At 59.4% G+C, this 23,332-nt stretch overlaps 1 protein-coding gene across 36 annotated transcripts in view; it reads left to right on the top strand.

The window, feature by feature from the left end:
* Positions 1-23,332, top strand: part of KIF1A (kinesin family member 1A) — a 113,727-nt gene that overhangs the window by 23,013 nt on the left and 67,382 nt on the right. For 35 of the 36 annotated variants that reach the window (XM_045368098.3, XM_045368125.3, XM_045368124.3 and 32 more), the window contains exons 2-10: positions 839-1,005; positions 9,608-9,684; positions 10,691-10,870; positions 11,617-11,682; positions 12,559-12,737; positions 13,962-14,073; positions 15,248-15,325; positions 15,944-16,009; positions 16,464-16,481. In XM_045368098.3, coding sequence (XP_045224033.2) covers positions 900-1,005; positions 9,608-9,684; positions 10,691-10,870; positions 11,617-11,682; positions 12,559-12,737; positions 13,962-14,073; positions 15,248-15,325; positions 15,944-16,009; positions 16,464-16,481 — 882 coding nt within the window. In that variant the 5' untranslated portion in view covers positions 839-899. Of the gene's footprint in view, positions 1-838; positions 1,006-9,607; positions 9,685-10,690; positions 10,871-11,616; positions 11,683-12,558; positions 12,738-13,961; positions 14,074-15,247; positions 15,326-15,943; positions 16,010-16,463; positions 16,482-23,332 lie in introns of those variants that run through there. The other variant, XM_005574848.5, reaches the window with a different exon arrangement.

The following is a 23,332-nucleotide window of genomic DNA, read 5'->3' as shown; positions in this document are numbered from 1 at the left end:
GGGGAGTTTTCATGAGCCTTCCTTAGAGTCCCAGCGCCCGAGAGGCCAAATCATTTTGGAGTTCCTGACCACCACCCTGTCATTTCACAGACGGTAAACTGAGGCCCAGGAAGCTGAGTCACACCGCCGGGGTAAAGGCAAGGCCGAGGCTGGTCCCCCAGCCCTGGCTTGTACTGAATTTCCCATGTCTCGCGGGCTGCTCCTCCTCAGTGGGGCTCAGGAGTGTTCCTCGCCTCCTTCTGCATGAATTACCAGCAGGAAATTGGGCTGAAAATGTTGGTTTTTGTTCCATTGCTTGAGGCTGTCTGTCCTGTTCATTTCTGAGTAAGGTTCTCTTTCTTGCTAATCCAGAGACCATGCTACTGCTGACGTGGCTATCAGCTGGTGCTTGGTGCGGAGGGCGTGATGGGGCATTCTGGAACACTGTTCCATTTTAAAGCATCCTTGACATGCTGATCTGGAGCCAGCACTGGCTCTTGGGGCCTGCGCGGACCTGTCATGGACCCACCAGGGCCTGCGTCTGCAGGGGAAGACCCTTCTTAGGGAATTTGCCATGGGTGTGAAGGCCACCTTCACGTTCACACCCAGGTCGCTCTGTTTCTTTCGTTGGGTTCCAGCTTCCCCAGGCTCGTGAAGCCGGCTTCCACTGGTCCCGCTGGGCTCCTGCTTTCTAGAATTAATCTGTGTTGCCCCCTCTCCTTGTGGATTCCACCCCATGCATGTGTCACGTGGGGGCTTTGGAGTGGAGTGGAGAAGACCTGCGGCTTCAGCTGCAGCCAGAGTGCCTGTCCTGCCTCTTCGGATATTGTTTCTAATTCATGTTTCCCTTTTTTTCAAGGTGTTTCCCTGCACACTGGGACTCCCACTACTGCAAAGAGTGACCCACGAAGGCCACAGCGATGGCCGGGGCTTCGGTGAAGGTGGCGGTGCGGGTCCGCCCCTTCAATTCCCGGGAAATGAGCCGCGACTCCAAGTGCATCATTCAGATGTCTGGAAGCACCACCAGTGAGTATCGGCCTGCACGGCATCGAGGTCGACCACGGGTTGCTGGGGGCTGTGGTCCTGTGCCTACGGGCCAGGCTCCGTGGTCAACCTGGCCCCAAGAGCAGTGTCCATCTTCTTGTCTATGTGGTGTGTAGGTGTCCTGGGGCTGCTGTGACAAACCGCCACCAATGGTAGTGGGTTTATAAGAGTAGAGATTTACGCTCACAGCTGTGAAGGCTGGAAGTCCAAAGTCAAGGTGCCAGCAGGGCCTCACTCTCTCTGAGTTCCTAGGGAGGACCGTTCCTGCCTTCTCTGGGATCTGGTGGTTGCCAGCCACCTTGGCCTGCAGCAGCGTCGCTCTAGTCTCTGCTTTTGTCATCACGTGGCCTTCTCCTCTGTGTGTCTGTGTCTCTGCTGTCATGTGGCTTTTTTTTATAAGGACACCCGTCACTGGGTTTGGCTTTCTTATAAGGACACCCATTTGTTTCCCCACATATCCAAACCATATCAGCATCTTGGAGCAAGAACCAATTGTCATCTCTCCGTTCTGTGGCTGGCTGGGCTCAGCGGGGCAGTTTGTGCTGGGGCCTCTGGTGCAGTTGCAATTGCTGCTGCTGTCACAGGATCAAGTAGTGTCAGCTGTGCTGAGTGGTGACATGAACAGCCACCTGGTCTTCGGGATGTGGACAATGACAGCCTCCCCATTCACAGGTGCCGTGCACCCGTCCAACATGCCGTCATCTATTATCTACCAGGTGGGGAGGGGGGTGCCCCAAGGGGAGGACACTCAGGTCCCAAGGAAGCTTCCTCCCTAGGTTTGGTCTCCGAGGCCTGCTCAGGGACTGGAGATTCAGGTGTCACTGGGAGTGTTCCGGGCTCTGTCAGGTCCTGTGGAAGTGAGGGCTCTGCTCGGACCCTCTGTCTGGCCTAGGGGTGATCCTTCCAGAAGCCTTTGGAGCTCTGTGGCTAATCATGGTGCAGTGGGCAGGCTGGGGAGACCCTGCTAAACTCCCGGCTATGGGGGCTGCTGCGGCTGTGGGACCCCAGTGCACTTCAGGGTTGCATCCTGACTGTTCGTTATGGTGAATTGTTTTGTCTGCTTGGTCCCTGGAAGCAAACCCAGAGATGAGGATTTGAGCGCCAAGAGTTTATTTGGGAGGTGGTCCTAGGACGCATGGTGGGAGAGTGGGGAGTTTGCGGGGAGCTGACAGAGGTGCGTTTGTAAGTGGGTGACCTCCGTGGCCGGGGGCCTGGCCTTGCTGGGGCCCTCGAATGAACACAACGCACCTCCGGGTTGTCCTGCCCAGGAAGGTGAGTGCTTCTCCAACAATGCTCGCTGCGTTAGCCGACTGCAGCCCTGGCCTTTTGTGATCGGAGAAATTGCTCAGGTGGCAGGACCCTTGTCTTTAAGTGGGAAGCCTCGGGCTGTGCAGAGCTGTGACTCTGGGTGCGAAATGTAACCTCAGGTGCGAACCACGGCTCTGGGTGTGAACTTTGACTCCAGGTGGGAACCATGACCTCTGGTGAGCACTGTGGCCCTGGGTGGGCAGAGGGCGCCTGTGCCACGCCCCAACGGGCTCTGCTGTGTCATTGTAAGGTGACCCAGGACATCAGGAAGGGCCCTGTGAATCCCCTTCCATCCTCCACTGGGTGACAGCAGCACAGTTGCCACCTTAGTCTTGCGTGTGGGTCATGGGGAGCTCCATGGTTGGCACAGTGACAAGAATCAGACCCATCGAGCAGCTGAAGATCACCGGAAGCAGAGTGGATGGAAAAACAAAGTCTCAGAGATGGGATCCTCCTGCCCCTGAACCTTGGGAATGGCCCAGCCTCAGGCCAGACCCTAAATGACAGGGTTAGGCAGTTGGGCGGGTTGGGATGGGTGTCACAGAAGTGATGGCCAGGGTGGGCGAGGGGCCCCCTTGCAGCCTCCGACCTGCTCCCTGGCCCGGCCTCCAGGTGCACTGGGTGGGCGGCTGCCCCATTTTGCATTTCCCCTCATAGGATCCAGAAATGGGAGGGTGCAGCCTGGAGGTGAGCCAGCATTGCCAAGACCTCGACACTGGCAGTGCTGCCCACCTGGTGAAAGGTTGTCTGGCTGAGGCTGCGCTGGCCCAGACCCCACAGAGCTGCCGGTTCAGAGACAGCAGTACAGGCTTGGACCTGAGACCTCATGCCCCAGTGGTTTTTACCTGCTTCATGCCACCCTGTCCTCTGGCCCGGAGAACAAAGGCTGAACCAAAGCTTTTCCCCAGGGCTTAGGAGCCAGAGGCCAGAGCTGTGTCTGTGGGCAGCCATGTTTCCTTTGGCCAGTGAGGCCAGCGAGGTTGAAACCTGAAGCGAGACGCCCTGCTTCAGATGCTTGGATCCTGTCCTGCCCTGAAGACATTGGAGTTCTGGGATTTCGCCTGTGTGCCAGCAGCCTCTGCTCCGAGCAGAAGTCCAGGCAGGCCAGGGAGGTCAGGAGGGGAACGCAGGAGCCCCTACACTTTTTTTTGGGCAACTGCTAGGTCCTGAAGGAAACGCCCCTTCTCAAAGGTGAACACATGCAAGACACCAACCTCTTCCGAGGTGCTGATCTTCCGGGGATCACCAAACTCAATCAAACGTCTGCGGAGTTGCAGCAAAGTTCTGAAACCAGGGAGGAGGGATGGGCCGTGGACCCAGAATGGGGTGGAGAGCCCGCCAGGGTGTTTCCTCCAGGACACCTGGAATGTTTCAGACGTCGTCACCTTCATCCTCGGGAAAATGAAGAGCCACAGAGCCAAGACAACACATGAGATCAGTGTCCTGCCCACTGTAGCCAGCGACGCACCAGGACAGCCAGGGCCCCAGGTCGGCCCACGTGTAAAAGGCAGGTTGTGAGTGTGGCAGGGACAGGCACCCAGGCCACTGGCGGGGGGCGCGGCCTGGTGATGTATATCAGACGTGTGATGCCGACCTCACCAGGCTGCTTGCGTGAAATGCAACGAAGATTATCCAGCAAGTGTTCAAAGGTGTGCATTTGAGACGTTCACCCTGGTGCTGTTTTACCAAGCCCAGGACAACTGCCCAAATGCCCACCAGCTGGGAGCTGCTGAAGGGATGTTAAGTCTGTCCCAGCAGTGGACTCGAGTGCTCCTGAAAGCTTTGTGCTTACAGCCTTGGGAAAATACCACACAATGTTGTGGGGAAGGGGGCAAAGGTCAGCACAGAGCCCAAGAGTGAGACTGTATGTAGGTAAAGGGCAGATGGGCACTCGCTGCAGGTCCTGTGTGCACCGGATGTGCGTGTGCGTGGGAGACAGCGAGGTGGGGTGAGGGAAAAGAGTGGCAGAAGAATGAATAATCAGGAAAAATCTCTAGCAAAGCTTTTTTCATTTTGGAGAAAGCAAACCAGTGGTGGTTTTGGAAGAAAGTGCTGGAAGCTATGTCAGAAATCTGGGTGACGGGCTGAGGGAGCTCAGGAGAGAAGGACTGGCCCTGACGCAGGGAAGCCGGAGGAAGGTGGTCATGGGCTTTTCTCCTGGTGGCTGAGGGACCAGGGTGTTCCAGAGGGTTGACCTGCCCCAGAACAAGCCCAGGAGGACACCTGCAGACAGGGCATGAGAGGGTGCGGGTGGTGCCCACCTGCCAGAAGCACCCACAGGAGCCACTGTCCCTGGTGACTTCTCAGCTGCTGCTCAGATCGATAGAACCAGGAGTGGCTGCCCTGGCTGGTGTGCCAGGCCCCTTGGAAGATGGTGGGGGTTGTGCCAGGCCCCTCAGAGAATGTCATGGGGAGGTGACCTGGACAGCCTGCCCTGCCTGCCTGGTGTAGCTGCTGACTGTTCCTGGAATCTCAAAACATGAGGAGAGGCCCCACTCTCTAAAGCGTGCCTTGTAGCTCCGCTGTGATGCAGAAATTAGAAGCATTTGAAAGTAAATTTAACTGTCATCCTGTAATCATCACCTGTATAAATAATCCTCTTCATTTGAACACACCAAACCTAGCAGTTTTGTGTGCTGGCCTAGCTGTCCGTTAGGTGCACGTTGGTCCGGCCTGGCTGAGCTGGTGTGGGTTGGCCTGGGGTCAGAAGTTGAGCCACCGGCCTGGCTGAGCTGGTGTGGGTTGGCCTGGGGTCAGAAGTTGAGCGTGTCGTCCTCCTGTCTCCTCACGTCACGTTCTCTGCGCTGAGGACTGGAGGACATGAGGGCCCTGAGCCTGCCCAGCCATTCTGCAGATGCTGGAGGCTGGCTGGGGACGCGGACCCTCAGCCATGTGCGGCCCCTGAAGTGAGTTCCTGGAGTGAGGGGCCTGGCTGCATTCATGACTTACTCACTGTGTGACACTGGCTAGATGGCATACCTTTGGGCCTCCGTTTCCCCGCCTGTGCAGTAGTGAGGGATGGTGCTGGGTACTCCCTGAGATCCCCAATCATTTCTATGCTCTTCTGGCCATGCAGAGGAGGCCCAGGGTTGGGGTGGCCTCTCATCCCTGCCCTCGCCCACAGGTGGGGACTTGGACCCAGGGTGGGCGTGACCCCAGGTCCCTGGCTTCCACTGTGGGCTCCCCTAATCCTGAGCAGTCGGGGAGCTGGACAAGCCCCTCCACACGGGCAGCAGTGGCACCGTATGGTCCCTGGGGCTGCTGTTACAAAGGGTTACGTACTGAGTGGTTTCAAACGACAGAAATGTCTCCCCTGTTGTGGAGGCCAGACTCCGAGGTCCAGGCACGCTGCGGAGTGGGCGTCTTAAACAGCAGATGCTCCCTTCTCGGCGGTCTGGAGGCGGAAGTCCAATCAAGGCGCCGCAGATCTGGATTGTGAGAGGGCTGTCTTCCCAGCCTGCAGACGCTGCCTTCCTGCTGTGTCCTTGCCTGGCCCAGGGAGCTCGGGTCCCTTCCCCTTCTTTAAAGTCACTCATCCCACCATGAGGTTCCCGACTTCGTGGCTTCGTCTCACCCTCACCACCAAACAAGGCCCCATCTCCAAATGCCATCTGGTTGGGGGTCAGGGCATTGCATATGAATCTGGGGACACGCTCGGCCCACAGCAGGCTCCATCAGGGAGAGCCAGCTCAGCTCAGCCCTCACACCTGGTGCTCAAGGCCGCAGGGACGCTGAGACTCTGAGAAAAGGGCTGTGTTCCATTCCTTTCCTGTCCCGCTTCCTCCAGCTCCCCCCACTCCTCCCTCTACCCCTCCCTCTGTCTGTTGTCTCAGCGTCCAGCCCTTTGCAGGCCCATGCAGAGCCCTGGGAAGGCTGCCTGATACTGGGCACCTCGCCGGCCTCGGAGGGGCCCAGCTCTGGGGGCCTGGCCAGAGCCCGGGGCGGGAGGAGATGGGGGCCCTAAAGGGGCTGGTTGAGGAGCCCAGCCCAGCAGGCCCCAGGAGGACCTGTTTCTCCCTCCTCCTTCCTCAAACCTGCACAAGGAAAAAATTCCAGACCCTGGCCAAAAAAAAAAAAAAAAAAAAAAAAAGCTCTTTCTCCAGCAGAACTGGGGAGGTCTCTGTGAGAAGCCGGCTGCTGAAAGAGGGGCTGCCTGTCTCCACAGGCCTGGCGGACCTCAGGGCTGGGAAGTGTTGCGGGGACCCTACCTTCCAGTCTGGCTGTGTGTCGTGTGACCTGGGGAGAGGACCTCCCCTTTCTGGAGCTTGGGGCCCATCTGTAGTGACAGAGGATGGTTCCTAGTCACAGCACGGGGTGTGGGGAGGGTGGCAGGGCCAGGGTGGGGTGGGATCCCAGCCACAACGCAGGGTGTGGGAAGGGTGGCAGGGCCAAGGTGGGGTGGGGTCCCAGCCACAACACAGGCATGGGAGGGGATGGGTCAGGGCCAGGATGGGGTGGGGGTCCTGGACACAATACATGGCCTGGCGGGGGTAGGGGTAGGGGCAGGGCCAGGGTGGGGTGGGGGTCCCAGCCACAACACAGCATGGGAGGGGATGGGTCAGGGCAAGAGTGGGGTGGGAGTCCCGGACACAATACATGGCCTGGAGGTGGGGTTGGGGACAGGGTAGGGTGGGGGTCCCAGCCACAATACAGGGCCTGGGATGGGGGTGGAGACAGGGCCAGGGTGGGGTGGGGGTCCCGGTCACAACACAGACCTGGGAGGGGTTGGGGCCCAGGCCATTTACAGCTGTGACTGGGCCCCACTCCTGCCCACTCACCCATGCTGCCCTCTGTCCCCCACCTACCTGGCATTCCTTGGGTACCACCTGTGCCCTGTCCTGGGGACCCCCACCTCATAGAGCTCATGGCCCATGTGGGGTGTGGCACCAGGGCTTCATCTGAGCAGGGTTGGCCTCCAGGGCTGGACAAGGAGCAAGAGCTAGTGGGGGTGTGGGGATGGGGTCCCATCCTGTGCAGGGAGCCCGACCTGGGTGCAGGGGGGTGAGGCGAGGGGGTGGATGGGGCAGGAAGGGGTGTGGGGATGGGGGCCAGGCCTGTGAGGGGAGCCGGGCCCAAGTGCAGCAGGGTGAGGGGGATGAGGTGGACAGGGTGGTTGTTGCTGGCTTGAGCAAGGGGTCCCAGGCCTCTCTGTCAGAGCTGGGGAGGCCCAGCCGGGCTGTGCTCAGGAAGGCGCTGCAATTGTTTCCACAGGGCTGGTTGATCCGTGCTGGGGTTCCGGAGGTGGCACCATGGGTGCCGTTGCCTGGGTCCTGGCCATTGCCTGGGTCCTGTAAGGTGTTGAAGTCAGGGCAGCTCGGCCTCCTCTCTGCCTCTGCTCCTGGACAGCACGGACGTGGCCTCTCTTACCTCCGAGGATAGGGCTGTGATGGTCAGTGCCCGGCTCCCTCCTGCTGGCTGCCCAGGGTGCCTGGGTGTTTCCTGGAAATCCTCAGGCCAGGGATGGGGGTCCGGTTGGGACCTGAAGTTGGATCTGCCCTGGGGACAGGGCTGCCAATGATGTCTGTGCTGTCAGCAGGACGCTTGGCCAGAGAACACAGCCCAGGTGCCTTCCCGCAAGATCACCGAGCCTGGGGCAGCAGTAGGGTGTGGACAGGCAGAGGGGGTCTCAGGGCCCCGAGCTGCCATAAGGAAGCACCACAAACAGAAGTGTACTATCTTGTGATTCTGGAGGCCAGAAGTCTGGTCTGAGATCAAGGTGGTGGCAGGGGTGGCTGTTCCTGAGCCATGAGGGGCACTTGTCCAAGCCCTCCAGCTTCTGGGGCTTGCCGGCTGCTTCTGGCATTCCTAGCTTGTCATCACCCTGATTTCTGTCCTCGTGCTCTCATGGCACCCTCCCTGTGCACATCTGTCTCCAAATCTCCTCTTTTATAAGGACATGGCAGCACTAGATTAGGGCCCATCTTCACGGAGTAGGACCTCATCTTAACTAATTACATCTGCAGCAGCTTTATCTCCAAATGTGATCCTATTCTGAGATACTAGGGCTAAAGACTTAAAATATGAAATTGGGGGAGGGGGACGCAGTTTAGCTCATAACTGGAGTATTTTGTTCTCCGTGGTCCTGGTGGCAGGTCCCCAGGGTGCATGCTGGCGCGGAGGGTGCGGGCATCCTGGAGGCTGTGCCGCTGGCCCCCAGCCCATGTTGGCTGAGAAAAACCAATCCGGGGCAGACAGAGCCTCATCTCCAGCCTTCATCTGCAAGCACGGGATGGTGCCGTGAGGGCTTCATTCTGCGGGTTTGCTGATGTGAGGGTGATGGTCTCCAGGGGCTCCCTGACCAAGATTGGCCAGTGTTCCTCCTGGGGGTGAGAACCTGGGAGGGGACTGCCTCAGGCCTCCAGGCCCCTGTCAACACTGATTCTGGGCTCAGACAGTGTTCCAGGGGGCAGCGGGTCCTGTCCTTCTGGCCACTGAGGACCCACAGCCTGCAGGGTCCAGACCTGTCCAGGGCCAGGGAAACGCTGGGAGCAAGGATGGAAGGTGGCGGTGGGCGTGCTGCATCCCTGAGACACCTGCAGGCTGTGTGGGTGGGAGGAGCTCCTGGGAGGATACTCACACTGGGACTGCTCCTGGGAAATCCCCCCAGGTGCCGGCTGTGGGCAGCGACATCATCACGTGTTCATGGATTTGTTCTGGGTTTGATGAACAGACATTCTGTGAGCACTGCCTGAAGCCAGCCCAGGGTGCCTGGGACTGGGCTTGAAGTTGGGTAGAGGAGGGAGGGGGAGGAGGGCCTCTGGCAGAAGACAGTCCCATAGAGCTCTGTTCAGAGTAGCAAGCCTAGAAGAACCACACGGGCATGACACAAACGTGATGGACGTCCAGGCTTCCAGCGCTTCTCAGGCACGTGCATGCTGAGCCCGAGCGGAAAGGCCTGGGCAGGGGGCAGGGCAGGGCTGTGAGCCCAGGGTGGACTCCAGAGATGGAGGGGCTGTGGCTTGCAGGTGGGAAGGATCCTCCCTGGGTGGCTGCCTTTGAGGGGGGCCAGTTGGACTTTGCGGGAGAAGGACGCAGAGCCTTGCAGGCTGATATGGTGGTGCCCTCAGGCATTTGTATATGGCAGGGCCCACCATAAAGAGGGGGCAGAGACAGGTCGTCTGCCTGGGAGTGGGGTCCTAGGTCCCCTCCAATTTGGGGACCTGGCTTGTCTGGGGCCCAAGGCCTCTCAGGACGACCTCCCAACCTTGGACTGTAGATGCCAGCTAGTCAGGGTCCCTCTCAGCACCACGCTGACCACCTATGTTCCCTCCCGCAGCCATCGTTAATCCCAAACAGCCCAAGGAGACACCCAAAAGCTTCAGCTTTGACTACTCCTACTGGTCGCACACCTCGGTAAGCCGGGACCCTGGGTCGGGGGAGGCGGGCAGCAGTGTGCAGGCCATGTGGCCCTCAGGGTCCCTCAACCTCTCTGAGCCGCTCATTCCTCTCTAACTGGGGTGAGGACCCCACCGTGCTCCCCTGCAAGGTCACCCTGAGCGGCCGGCCCATGCAGGGTCCCCAGCGAAGGCAGTGATGGAGGCTGCAGGGACTGAGGGCCTTCAGCTCCCTGTGGGTACTTTCTAGGGTCAGAACTGTGTCCGTCCACCTGCTGGTGACTTTTCCCCGGATGTCCCGAAGTCAGAATGCCCAAAGCTGACCCTGAGCCTGCCTGGAAGCTGTGCCCTCACTCTGGGAGCCCAGGAGACCCCTGGACTCTTCTCCTTCCCTCCTCCCCCATCCAGTCCACACTGACCCCGTCCTCCACCTGCCAGCTCCTGGACCCTTCTAGAAGACGTGCAGCCTCCTCATCTAAGCCCCTCATGTCTATATCTCAGCACCTGCCCCCCATAACAGCCCCAGGGTTCCCTGCTTCTGCCTTCCCCATCCAGTCCGTCCTCCTTCCAGGATGACCCCCAGCCAACCACCCTGTCCCCTGCCTAAAGTGCCCCGCTGCCCTCAGGACAGTGTCCAGGTGCCGTAGCCCAGCCTGTGGGGTCTCTGGGTCTTCGCACCCTGTCCCCATTCCCAGCTCTTGTCACCCCTGCTTGTCACAGTCACATGGAACTTACTTTGATTTTGAGGTCCCACCTTTGGGCCTTTCACATGCTGTTCCCTCTGCTGGAACCCATCCTGCCTCCTGCCTGGCCGGCCGCTCTTCATCCCTCATCTGGGACACAGAAGGCTCCTCCTCCAAGAAGCTACCCCACAAGGCAGGAGTAGGATGGGGGTTAGGCATCCCTCCCCGCTGTGCTGCCCTGGCACCCTGAGGCCCTGGGCACCCCCTGGCTCCACGGACATGAAGGGCTGAGCCTCGGGTGCACCCAGCCTCCTGCAGCTTCATTCCTTCCTTGTCCTCCAGCCCGAGGACATCAACTATGCATCGCAGAAGCAGGTGTACCGGGACATTGGCGAGGAGATGCTGCAGCACGCCTTTGAGGGGTACAACGTGTGCATCTTCGCCTACGGGCAGACGGGTGCCGGCAAGTCCTACACCATGATGGGCAAGCAGGAGAAAGACCAGCAGGGCATCATCCCGCAGGCACGAGGCGGGGGGCAGGCGGGGGCAGCCCCGGTGGATGGGGCGGGACAAGCTGAGGCTGAGAACTCCAGGCCAGGCGCCCCTGAGAGCAGCCCCCAGAGAGCAGGGAGTCAGGAGGGGAAGGCCAGCTGGGTCAACGGTGGGATTGGGGCAGGTGAGAGCCAGATGTGGCTGTGAAGCTGCAGACCCAGGCCCTAGGTGCGGGAAGCGCCCTGGCCTTGGACAGGGTCCACCTTGATCATGTGCCTAAGACAGCAGCTGGGAGAGCCCTGGCTGGGGCAGCTGATCTCTGAGGGTGTGAGGGCTGGCAGTGTGGGCAGAGAGAGGTGCTCAGGACAGAGGTGACCAAACACCAGACACAGCAGTTCCTCATTTGCTGCAGGAACCGAGTCCCCAGCCATTCCCCTGGGCAGGTCTCTGGACCTGAGTTGGTCACTAGTACTTTGCCTGCTGAGGGAAGGGACGTGGCTGTGATGTCTGTAGGATGGCAGAGCCAGGGGGAGGGGTAGACGACACACAGGAAAGGATCAGATACCAGCCAGGGACCCCTGAGTTAAGAGGGAGACACTGGCTCCTCGGCTACAGACTTTCTCAGTGCCTTTACCATGATGTGTGTGGTGAGGGTGCAAGAGGGGCCTGAGAGGGTGGCATCCCGCCTGGCACAGGCTGCCCACAGCATCGCAAGGGGCGGGGATCCAGGGAGCAGCCCCAGCCGTCCCTGGCTGACTGTCCCCCCATTCCTGCAGCTCTGCGAGGACCTCTTCTCTCGGATCAACGATACGACCAATGACAACATGTCCTACTCGGTGGAGGTAGGGTCCCCCCGCCTGCTGTCGGCCCCTGGGGCAGGGCTGGGAATCCGGTGTGGCTGGCAGTGCTTTTCTGATGCAAAGTGAGTGCCCACCACGGGCCTGCGCACCCAGCTTGTCCCTCGCTCATTCAAGTGGCAGGCAAGACGACGGGCCTGGGCAGGGCTCGAGACCCCCAAAGCACAGAGCGACGAGGTGATCCCCACCTAGCAGGTGCTTCTCCAGCAGCTGCTCTGTGCTGGGGCAGGGACAGGCACCTCAGAGCTCAGGGCCTGGCCATGCCTGCTGTGGCGGGGTGGCCCTGGCATGCGTGTGTCCTAGAGCCCAGGATGGCCGTGGTGAGGGAGGCCGGATTGACACCCCTGCCTCGCACATACACACAGGAGCTGCAGACTGGGAGTCCGCTGCCCAGCAGGTGGCGCCCACCTTCTCACTCACGGGTCCTGATGGCGGCCCCCACCCCCTCACTCAGGGGTCCTGATGGTGGCCCCCACCCCCTCACTCAGGGGTCCTGATGTTGGCCCCTACTCCCTCACTCAGGGGTCCTGATGTTGGCCCCTACCCCATCACTTAGGGGTCCTGATGGTGGCCCCCACCTTCTCACTCAGGGGTCCTGACGGCAGCCCCCACCCCCTCACTCAGGGGTCCTGACGGCAGCCCCCATCCCCTCACTCAGGGGTCCTGACGGCAGCCCCCATCCCCGTCACTTGGGCCCAGCAGGCAGCCCCCCTTCTCACTCAGGGGTCCCCCCAGTGGCAGCCCCCGCCCTGTCACTCAGGGGTCCTGATGGTAGCCCCCACCCCCTCACTCAGGGGTCCCCCCAGTGGCAGCCGCACTCCCTGGTCTTAGGGGTCCTGACGGCCCGGCTCTGCCCTGCAGGTCAGCTACATGGAGATTTACTGTGAGCGTGTCCGTGACCTCCTGAACCCCAAGAACAAGGGCAACCTTCGCGTGAGGGAGCACCCACTGCTGGGGCCCTATGTTGAGGACCTCTCCAAGCTGGCTGTTACCTCCTACAATGACATCCAGGACCTCATGGACTCAGGGAACAAGGCCAGGTATGTGGGGGGACTCGCCGATCCTCCCTGCCCTCCTGTCCCGCCGCCTCTCCCCGGAGGAAGCCCCTTTGCCTTGGTCCTGGCCCTTTTCTGTAGGGTCCATCTGTGCCCCGTGGAGGTGTGGCCTCCTGAGCCTGAGGTCGTTCAGGCCTGTGCCAGCCCGAGAGAGGCCGAGGGCTCCCCCTGTGCAGGGGACACCGTCACCTTCATGGGGCTTCTCCTTCACGGGGGTCTGCGTCCTCCAGCTGAGGCACCCAGGGGCTGCTAGCAGCATCTGTGGCTGCTGCCTTGGTGGGGCAGCTGTTCTGCCAGTCCCAGGGGTCCAGATTCTGTGTGGGGGCCAGCGTGCTGGGGTCGGGGCATGTGGGGGGTGGTTGGCTGCACAGTGCTACAGCAATAAACAACCCGGCTCCTTGGCCTCTGCTGCCCTGGGCCTCCTGCCTGAGATGCCCTGGTTGTCATGGCAACAGACCCCCTCCGCCACCCAGGACTTCCTGAGGGTGAGGTGATGGTCCCTGTCACTCTCAGTTCCTGAGGTTGTGAGTCACACTCTGCGCCATCCTGCACCCCTTCGGTGGCCCCACAAGGGCCAGTGGGTGGGGGTGCTGTTCCTGATGAGGTCCACAGCGCACCGTGGCCGTCACTGTGACTCCTTGCTGGAGCGGACCCTGGGTTGCCGCATGCCATCCGCTGAGTCTTGGGAGCCTTTCCTGAGGTCCCTGGCAGGTCAGGGTGGCATCGGGACCAACTCCAGGCCACCCTCAGCAGCCTTGGGCTTCCCGTTCTGGAGGACCGCCCTGCTGACCATGACATTTCCTGTGGGGTGTGGCAGGCTCCTTGGCTTCCCAGAGCCACGGGTGTGGGCCATGGTGGGGTGGACAGTGGACAGCCCCTTCCCCTCCCATATCATGGCCATGGAGGGCTCCTGCCCAGCTGGGCACTGCATGGGCTTCTCTGTGCCCAGGAGTGGGATGCTTCCCCAGCTACTGCTGCCCTGAATACACTAGGCAAGGGCTGGGGCTGAGGATGCCACTGTGGGCAGGTGGCCGTGGGCCTTGCTGGAGTCCTGGCAGGTGGGACCATCAGTGCCAGGACCGGCAGAGTGGCTCCTGGGGTCTGGGGGAGCTGCCCCCCGATGACCTGGTTTGGAGGGCTGGCACCACCGGTGAACTTGCACCCGGCCACAGGACGAGGGGTAACCGTGTGTGGCTTTCTGCTCCTCAGGACCGTGGCGGCCACCAACATGAATGAGACCAGCAGCCGCTCCCATGCTGTCTTCAACATCATTTTCACCCAGAAGCGCCATGATGCAGAGACCAACATCACCACGGAGAAGGTGAGTGAATGGCCTCACAGGCGGTGCCACCGAGGGCAGTGGTTGGTGGTCGGGGTGGGGGTGGAGGTCAGGCCAGTGGGGGCAGCACAAGGACATTGGGCCCAAGGTTGGCCTGTGCGGGGCGGGCAGTGTCCTCACACTTACACTGGCACCAGGTGTGGACGTCCCCCACCCTGCCCCAGAGGCCCTTCTCCCGTGCCTTGGTGTTCTCCACGGACCAGGCCAGGGGTCCGTCTTCTGGGGTTTTTGCCTGGACAGCCAGTCCAGGCTTCTAGGAGGGGCAGTGGGAGGGCACCCAGCCTCTCCCTGACCATCTCTGACTCTGCCCCCTGCCCTCGTGCCCCAGCCATCTAGGCCCGGGGGCACCTCAGCCATCTCCCGGTTGGGGGCTCGTTCAGGCAGCCGCGTGGGGAGCACAAAGGTGCTGAGTGGAGGGAGGACTGCTCAGTCCCAGATGGTGCTGGAGGTCTGCCAGGCACATCCTCCTGACCGGGACTCCATCAAACAGTGAGCGAGGTCTCAGGATGGCTGAGGTGGGTTGGGGGACAGACGGGGGTGAAGCTGGATGAGGTCGGCCCAACTACCTGCCCTGCTGCCCTCGCTGGTGGGCACTGAGGGGGTCCTGCGGTATCTGTGGGCAAGTCCTGCCCTGCAGCTGTGGCTCAGGAGGGGCCGGGCCTCTCGGTGCAGGGCCTCCCACCCCAGGCTGCAGGTGCCCCTGTCGGGAGCCTGGCTGGTGCCCACTTCGCTAGGTGCAGCCATGGCCCGTGAGGTGGCTGAGCAGGGCCAGGGCCTCCTGGAGCTGGGTTCCAATCCCACCACGGACACTGAGCACCATCTGTGGAAGTGAGGACAGTGACAGTCGCACCTCATGGGTGCCGTGGGGAGAGAGTGGGCCCTTGTGTGAAAAGCGCCTGGCGTGTGGTGGCAGCGCCCATGCTCCCCTGGGGAGGTGGCTGTGCACTCATTCGGGCAGGGCGTGGGGAGAGCTGGGACGGAGGTGCAGGTGGAAACTGTGGGGTCAGGACTGCTGGGCCTGGGGAGGGGTGGCGCCTTGTGGAGGGGACGCTTGGCTGGGGCTCCTTCAGCAGCCATGGAGATCTTGCCCAGGGGTCCTGGGACGCCCCCGTGCATCTTGCGGCCTCTCGTGCATGTGACGCGTCTGCTGTTTCAGGTGAGCAAAATCAGCCTGGTGGACCTGGCTGGGAGCGAGCGGGCCGACTCCACGGGAGCCAAGGGCACACGCCTCAAGGTAGGGACCATGCCGCCATGCAGGGACTGCAGTGGGTCCCGTGTCCACACCTGGCCTGCTACAGGGTGGGCGGCAGGAGGGCTCTGTTGGGGTCCCGGGGGCCTGGGCCACCCTGAGGATGAGCCCGCTCAGGGAGGGTGGGCATAGGCTGGGGTCTTGGGCTGCCAGCAACTGAGGGTTGTGCCTGGGGCACCAGCGCTGGGCACACAGGTCAGGGGCTTGGCGGGACGGTGGTCTGTTTCGGGCCCCGAGGATTTTGCGCCAGAGGCCGGGGCACCCCTGGGAAAGCAGTGCCAGGGTCAGGAAGGAGTGTGTTTCCTCGATCCCCGCTGACCTCAGCACCTGATGTTTGGGCAGGGGCCCCGAAGCGTTTCAGGGGGACACGGGATGGTATCAGGGTTTTCATGGCACTGAGGGCAACACTGGGAGACGTGTTCCTGGCCAGAGGCTCCAACTGGCTTTCTGCCAGGGCACCCCATGTCTCTGTGGCCCCAGGGAGCAGCAGCTGCGGTGGTGGCCTCCACTCCACACCGTACAGGTCCACGCAAGGCGTCCCTCCAGAGCAGGAGTCCCCAGGGGTCCCCCGTGTCCCAACCCCACTGTCTTTTCTGCCCACAGGAGGGCGCCAACATCAACAAGTCGCTAACCACCCTGGGCAAGGTCATCTCCGCCCTGGCTGAAATGGTGAGTGGCCCAGCCCGGCTTCTGCAGCCAGACCCCCGGGGGTCTTCGGGGACCCTATCCTGCCCCTGTCACCCATTTCCAGGCCATGTGTCTGGGTGGTGGCTGGGTTCAAGGGAGAGCCCAGAGATGGCCAGAGTGTCACATGCTGGAGAAGGGGTAGTGGCCCTGGTTTCTCCCGGGACCCTCAGTTTCCCCGCCTGTAAATTGGGGCTGTAGCCACGGTTGGCCCCGTGCAGCAGGCAGCCCTGTCCCCCAGCACCACCAATGGCCTGGGCTAGGGAAGGGCAGCCCTGGGGGGATCCTGCCCCGGGGGAGCTGCTGTCAAGGAGACCACGGGGCGGTAGAGCCTGAGTCACGGCCGGGGCAAGGGAGCTGGGCCACCTGCTCTTCCGCCCCCACAGCCTGCGCCAGCCTCGCTCCAGGCCTCAGCCTCTCTCTGTCTCTTCCTTTTCAGGACTCCGGACCCAACAAGGTAAGTGGCTTCCTTCAGCCCTGGGGCGGGGGCTGGAGGCTGGTGGTGGCATCTGCACTGCATTGGCGCCCTGTGGTGAGGGGCGGGGTGGGCAGTGAGTGCGCTGGGAGATGGGCGACATGGGGGTGGATCCCGGGAAGGAAGAAAACAAGTGTGGGAGGCCCCATGAGGTGCCTTGTCTGCGTGGACACAGGGCGTCTGGGGTGGCCTCATGGCAGGGCCTGGGACAGAGACTGCTGGGAGACGCTGAGGTGGGAAAGGGTGGCCTGGGGGGCGTGGGGGCCCTGGGATGAGCTGAGAGGGGCGCGGAGGAGCCCCTCGGGCATGGAGGGGGCTGGGGAGCCATGAGAGGAAGAGGGTGACAGGCGTGCTAGACTCCGAGCAGCCATAGGTGTGACGGGGCCAGGGCGGGGAGACGAGCATGTGTGGAGTGGGCGGTGCCACGGAGGGTGCCATGTGTGAAGCTGCCTGGGGCGAGGCTGGGGACTGTGTGAGGAACCGCGTGGGCAGCTGTGAAACCGTTCGAGGGACCGGGCAGGAACGGAGTGAGCCAGCGTGGGAATGTGTGAGACAGGGTTAGCGGGCGCCACTGTGAGGAGTCGCGACATGCTCACTGGGAAACGCACTGGGGACTTGGCAGTGGCTCCCTGGGGACAGAGAACTGTGTGAATTGTGAAGAGCTGTGTGGGCCTGTGTGAGGAGTTCCAAGAGACTAAGAACACATGTGAGGCTGTATGAAGAACTGTGAGAAGGTGTGGGAACTGAGTGGGGAACTGTGGAGAATGGTGTGGGGGACCCGAGTGGGAGCCAGGTGAGGAACTGAGGGCCGTATGGGGAACTGCGTGAGGAACTGTGTGGGAACGGGAGAGGAAGCGTGTGGGAAACGGCATGAGACACTGCGTGGGACTGTGTGAGACTGAGAACCTGTGTGGGGAATTGCGTGTGGAGTGGAGTGAACTGTGAGAAGCTGTGATAACCGTGTGGAACTGTGAGGGAATGGCGTGGAGTGGTGTGGAGCAGCGTGGGGAGGGAGGAGAGAACGATCCGCTGTGCAGATTGTGTGGGACTGTGAGGAACTGTGTGGAACTGCTTGTGGAGTTGTGTGTGGAACTGTGTGTGGAACAGTGTGTGTGGAGCTGTGTGTGTGGAACTGTGTGTGGAACAGTGTGTGTGGAGCTGTGTGTGTGGAACTGTGTGTGGAACTGTGTGTGTGGAGCTGTGTGTGTGGAGTTGTGTATGTGGAGCTGTGTGTGGAGAGCTGTGTGGAACTGTGTGTCTGGAGGTGTGTGTGGGGAGCTGTGTGTGTGGAACTGTGGAGCTGTGTATGGGGAACTGTGTGTGTGGAACTGTGTGTGGAGCTGTGTGTGTGGAGCTGTGTGTGTGGAGCTGTGTGTGTGGAGCTGTGTGTGTGGAGCTGTTTGTGTGGAGCTGTGTGTGTGGAGCTGTGTGTGTGGAGCTGTGTGTGGAGCTGTGTGGGGAGCTGTGTATGTGGAACTGTGTGTGTGGAACTGTGTGGGGAGCTGTGTGGGGAGCTGTGTGAGGAGCTGTGTGGGGAGCTGTGTGTGTGGAGCTGTGTGGGGAGCTGTGTATGTGAAACTGTGCGGAGCTGTGTATGTGGAACTGTGTGGGGAGCTGTGTGTGTGGAGCTGTGTGTGGAGCTGTGTGTGTGGAACTGTGTGTAGAACTGCGTGTGGAACTGTGTGTGTGGAGCTGTGTGTGTAGAACTGTTTGGGGGGCTGTGTGGAGAACTGTGTGTGTGGAGTTTTGTGTGGGGAACTGTGTGTGGAGCTGTGTGTGTGGAGCTGTGTGTGGGGAGCTGTGTGGGGAGCTGTTTGTGGAGCTGTGTGTGGGGAACTGTGTGTGTGTAGCTGTGTGTGTGGATCTGTGTGTGGGGAGCTGTGTGGGGAACCATAGGAACTGTGTGTGGAGCTGTGTATGTGGAACTGTGTGTAGAGCTGTGTGTGGAGCTGTGCATGTGGAACTGTGTGTGTGGAGCTGTGTGTGTAGAACTGTTTGGGGAGCTGTGTGGGGAACTGTGTGTGGAGTTGTATGTGTGCAGCTGTGTGTGGGGAACTGTGTGTGGAGCTGTGTGTGTGGAGTTGTGTGTGGGGAGCTGTGTGGGGAGCTGTGTGTGTGGATCTGTGTGTGGGGAGCTATGTGGGGAGCTGTTTGTGGAGCTATGTGTGGGGAACTGTGTGTGTGTAGCTGTGTGTGTGGATCTGTGTGTGGGGAGCTGTGTGGGGAGCTGTGTGGGGAACCATAGGAACTGTGTGGGGAGCCTGCAGAGAACTGTGTGGCCAACTATGTCAGAAGCCGGAAGAACCTGTGTGAGGACCAGAGGAAGAAATGCCTCAGGAACCATGGGGGGAACTTGAGAAACTCTGGGGGCCCGAGCAGAGCTGCGTGGGAACATGAGGAGCTGTGCGTGGCACCGGGAGAGGAAGTGTGTGCCACAGCGTGGGGAGCTATGTGGAATCACATGAGGGAACCGTGCAGAGCTGTCTGTGGAGCTATGGGAGAAGCTCTGTGGGAAAGTATGTGAGGAACCGTGTGAGGAATTGCGTGGGGAACTGTGGGAGGATTTGTGAGAAGCTGAATGTGATCGTGTAGGGAAGGCGGGGAACCAGGTGGGAAGCATTTGGGGAAACCGCTTGGGGGAAGTGTACGCTCATGTGGGTACCCACGTCAGGGCTCCGTGGAGCTGGAGATGCGTGTACTCTGAGGACCTGTGAAAATGGGAGCAGAGGTGTGTGGAGTGGTGTGGGGCCGCGTGGGAATTGCGTGAGGGAACGCTGAGGAGCCATGTGGCTGCTCGGGGAGCAGTGGTGAGCTGTGAGAAACTGCGCGGAGCCAGGTAGGCGGCTGCTGGGAAAGGCATGGGGAACCACGTGAACGCTACGTCAGGGATTTGGGGGATCTGTGGAAATGTGGAGGAAACGGGGGGGAAGTGTGCGGGAACACGGAGGAACTTGCCAGGGCCTGAGAGGAGCTGCGTGAGCCCCCGTCTGAGGTATTATGAGAGGACCCACTTGAGAAACTGTGTGCAGAACTGTGCGAAACTATGAAAGTGGGTGAAACGGGGCTGTGTGGACCTGTGTGGAATGCTGTGGAGAGCTGTGTGAAAAACAGAAGCACTGTGGGGCATGGGGAGGCCTAAGGGGAAATGTGGCAGCCTGTGTGCAGAGCCGTGTGGGAAACTGAAGAACTGGGAGGCAGTGCATGTGGCCACGTGAGGAGCCACAGAACCGTGTGAGGAAGTGTGTGAGCCGGTGTGGAGAAGTGCAGGAACTGTGAGGAACTTTGTGGGAACTGTAAGGAACTGTGAGGAACTGTGTGGAACTGTAAGGAACTAAGTGTGAAACTGTGAGGAACTGTGAGGAACTGTGTGGAACTGTGAGGAACTGTGAGGAACTGCATGAAACTGTGAGGAATGGAGTGTGGAACTGTGAGGAACTGTGTGGGACTGTGTGGAACTGTGAGGAACCATGTGGAACTGTGAGGAACTGTGAGGAATTGAGTGTGGAACTGTGTGGAACTGTGAGGAACTGAGTGTGGAACTGTGAGGAATTGAGTGTGGAACTGTGAGGAACTGAGTGTGGAACTGTGTGGAACTGTGAGAAACTAAGTGTGGAACTGTGAGGAACTGAGTGGAACTGTGAGGAACTGAGTGTGGAACTGTGAGGAACTGTGTGGAACTGTGTGGAACTGTGAGGAACTGAGTGTGGAACTGTGAGGAACTGTATGGAACTGTGTGGAACTGTGAGGAACTGAATGTGAAACTGTGTAGAACTGTGAGGAACTGAGTGTGGAACTGTGTGGAACTGTGAGGAACTGTGTGGAAGTGGGAGGAACTGGGTGGGAACTGTGTAGAACTGTGAGAAACTGTGAGAGACTAAGTGTGGAACTGTGAGTAACTGAGTGTGGAACTGAGGGTGGAACTGTGAGCAACTGCGAGGAACTGGGTGTGGAACTGTGAGCAACTGTGAGGAACTGACTGTGGAACTATGAGGAACTGTGTGGAACTGAATGTGGAACTGTGTGGAACTCAGTGTGGAACTGTGAGGAACTGAATGTGGAACTATGTGGAACTATGAGGGACTAAGTGTGGAACTGAAGAACTGAGTGTGGAACTGCGAGGAACTGAGTGTGGAACTGTGTAGAACTCATTGTGGAACTGTGAGGGACTGAGTGTGGAACTGTGTGGAACTGTGAGGAACTGAGTGTGGAACTGTGAGGAACTGAGTGTGGAACTGAGAGGAACTGAGTGTGGAACTGTGAGGAACTGAGTGTAGAACTGTGAGGAACTGAGGAACTGAGTGTGGAACTGTGAGGAACTGACTGTGGAATTGTGAGGAACTGAGTGTGGAACTGTGAGGAACTGTGAGGAACTGAGTATGGAACTGTGAGGAACTGAGTGTGGAACGGTGTGGAACTGTGAGGAACTGAGTGTGGAACGGTGTGGAACTGTGAGGAACTGAGTGTGGAACTGTGTGGAACTGTGAGAAACTGTGAGGGACTAAGTGTGGAACTGTGAGGAACTGAGTGGAACTGTGAGGAACTGAGTGTGGAACTGAGTGTGGAACTGTGAGGAACTGTGAGGAACTGACTGGGACTGTGTGGAACTTAGTGTGGAACTGTGAGGAACTGTGAGGAACTGAGTGTGGAACTGTGAGGAACTGTGTGGAACTGTGTGGAACTGAGTGTGGAACTGTGAGGAACTGTGAGGAACTGACTGTGGGACTGTGTGGAACTTAGTGTGGAACTGTGAGGAACTGTGAGGAACTGAGTGTGGAACTGTGAGGAACTGAGTGTGGAACTGTGAGCAACTGTGAGGAACCGACTGTGGGACTGTGTGGAACTGAGTGTGGAACTGTGAGGAACTGAGTGTGGAACTGTGAGAAACTGTGAGGGACTACATGTGGAACCATGAGGAACTGTGTGGAACTGGGAGGAACTGGGTGGGAACTGTGTGGAACTGTGAGAAACTGTGAGGGACTAAGTGTGGAACTGTGAGGAACTGTATGGAACTGTGAGGAACTAAGTGTGGAACTGTGAGCAACTGTGAGGAACTGACTGTGGGACTGTGTGGAACTGAGTGTGGAACTGTGTGGAACTGTGAGGAACTGAGTGTGGAACTGTGTGGAACTGTGAGGAACTGACTGTGGGACTGTGTGGAACTGAGTGTGGAACTGTGTGGAACTGTGAGGAACTGAGTGTGGAACTGTGAGAAACTGAGGGGACTAAGTATGGAACGGTGAGGAACTGTGTGGAACTGGGAGGAACTGGGTGGGAACTGTGTGGAACTGTGAGAAACTGTGAGGGACTAAGTGTGGAACTGTGAGGAACTAAGTGTGCAACTGTGAGGAACTGTGTGGAACTGAGTGTGGAACTGTGTGGAACTCAATGTGGAACTGTGAGGAACTGAATCTGGAACTGTGTTGAACTATGAGGGACTACGTGTGGAACTGAAGAACTGAGTGTGGAACTGCGAGGAACTGAGTGTGGAACTGTGTGGAACTCAGCGTGGAACTGTGAGGGACTGAGTGTGGAACTGTGAGCAACTGTGAGGAACTGAGTGTGGAACTGTGTGGAACTGAGTGTGAAACTGTGAGGAACTGTGTGTGGTACTGAGTGCGGAACTGTGAGGAACTGAGTGTGGAACTGTGAGGAACTGAGTGTAGAACTGTGAGGAACTGTGAGGAACTGAGTGTGGAACTGTGTGGACTGTGAGGAAGAGTGTGGAACTGTGAGGAACTGAGTGTGGAACTGTGTGGAACTCAGTGTGGAACTGTGAGGAACTGAGTGTGGTACTGAGTGCAGAACTGTGAGGAACTGAGTGTGGAACTGTGAGGAACTGTGTGTGGAACTGTGAGGAACTGTGTGGAACTGTGAGGAACTGAGTGTGGAACTGTGAGGAACTATGAGGAACTGAGTGTGGAACTGTGAGGAACTGAGTGTGGAAGTGAATGTGGAACTGTGAGGAACTGAGTGTGGAACTGTGAGGAACTGAGTGTAGAACTGTGAAGAACTGTGAGGAACTGAGTGTGGAACTGTGAGGAACTGTGAGGAACTGAGTGTAGAACTGTGAGGAACTGAGTGTGGAACTGTGAGGAACTGTGAGGAACTGAGTGTGGAACTGTGAAGAACTGTGAGGAACTGAGTGTGGAACTGTGTGGAACTGTGAGGAACTGAGTGTGGAACTGTGAAGAACTGTGAGGAACTGAGTGTGGAACTGTGTGGAACTGTGAGGAACTGAGTGTGGAACTGTGAGGAACTGAGTGTGGAACTCAGTATGGAACTGGTGGGACTGTGAGAAACTGTGAGGGACTAAGTGTGGAACTGTGAAGAACTGTGTGGAACTGTGAGGAACTGGGTGGGAACAGTGAAGCGCTGTGGGGGAACCGTGAGGAGCCATGTGGAATGGCATGTGTGGGAACGGGGTGAACAGTGAGAATGGCCTGAGGAACTGTGTGGAAAGTGTGCGTGGAGTCGCATTAGGGATGGCGTGAAGGGTTGTGTGAGGAACCGTGTGAGGAACTGTATGAGGAATGGCGGGGGGAGCTGTTTGAGAAGTGGTAGGGAACGGTGAGGAACCGTGTGTGGAACTGTGTGCAGAACTGTGAGGAAAGCCGTAGAGACCTGTGCGAGGGGTTGTCCGGGAGTGTGGGGAGCTGGATGGGAAACTCGGGAACTGCTGGGCGCTGCGTGGCGCTGTGTGACCCGGAAGGAAGTGTGTGGAATGGGGTGGGGCGCTGGGTGGGGACTGGGGCAGAGCTGAAGGGGTTTTCGGGGAGCTGCGTGGATGCTGTGAGGACCGTGGGACACTGAGAAGCCTGTGTCTGTGTGTGGAA

This window comes from Macaca fascicularis, chromosome 12 (assembly GCF_037993035.2).
Source record: "Macaca fascicularis isolate 582-1 chromosome 12, T2T-MFA8v1.1".
Taxonomy (NCBI): domain Eukaryota; kingdom Metazoa; phylum Chordata; class Mammalia; order Primates; family Cercopithecidae; genus Macaca; species Macaca fascicularis.
The sequence above is the reverse complement of the archived record's forward strand: the minus strand, read 5'-3'. Positions and strand labels throughout refer to the sequence as shown.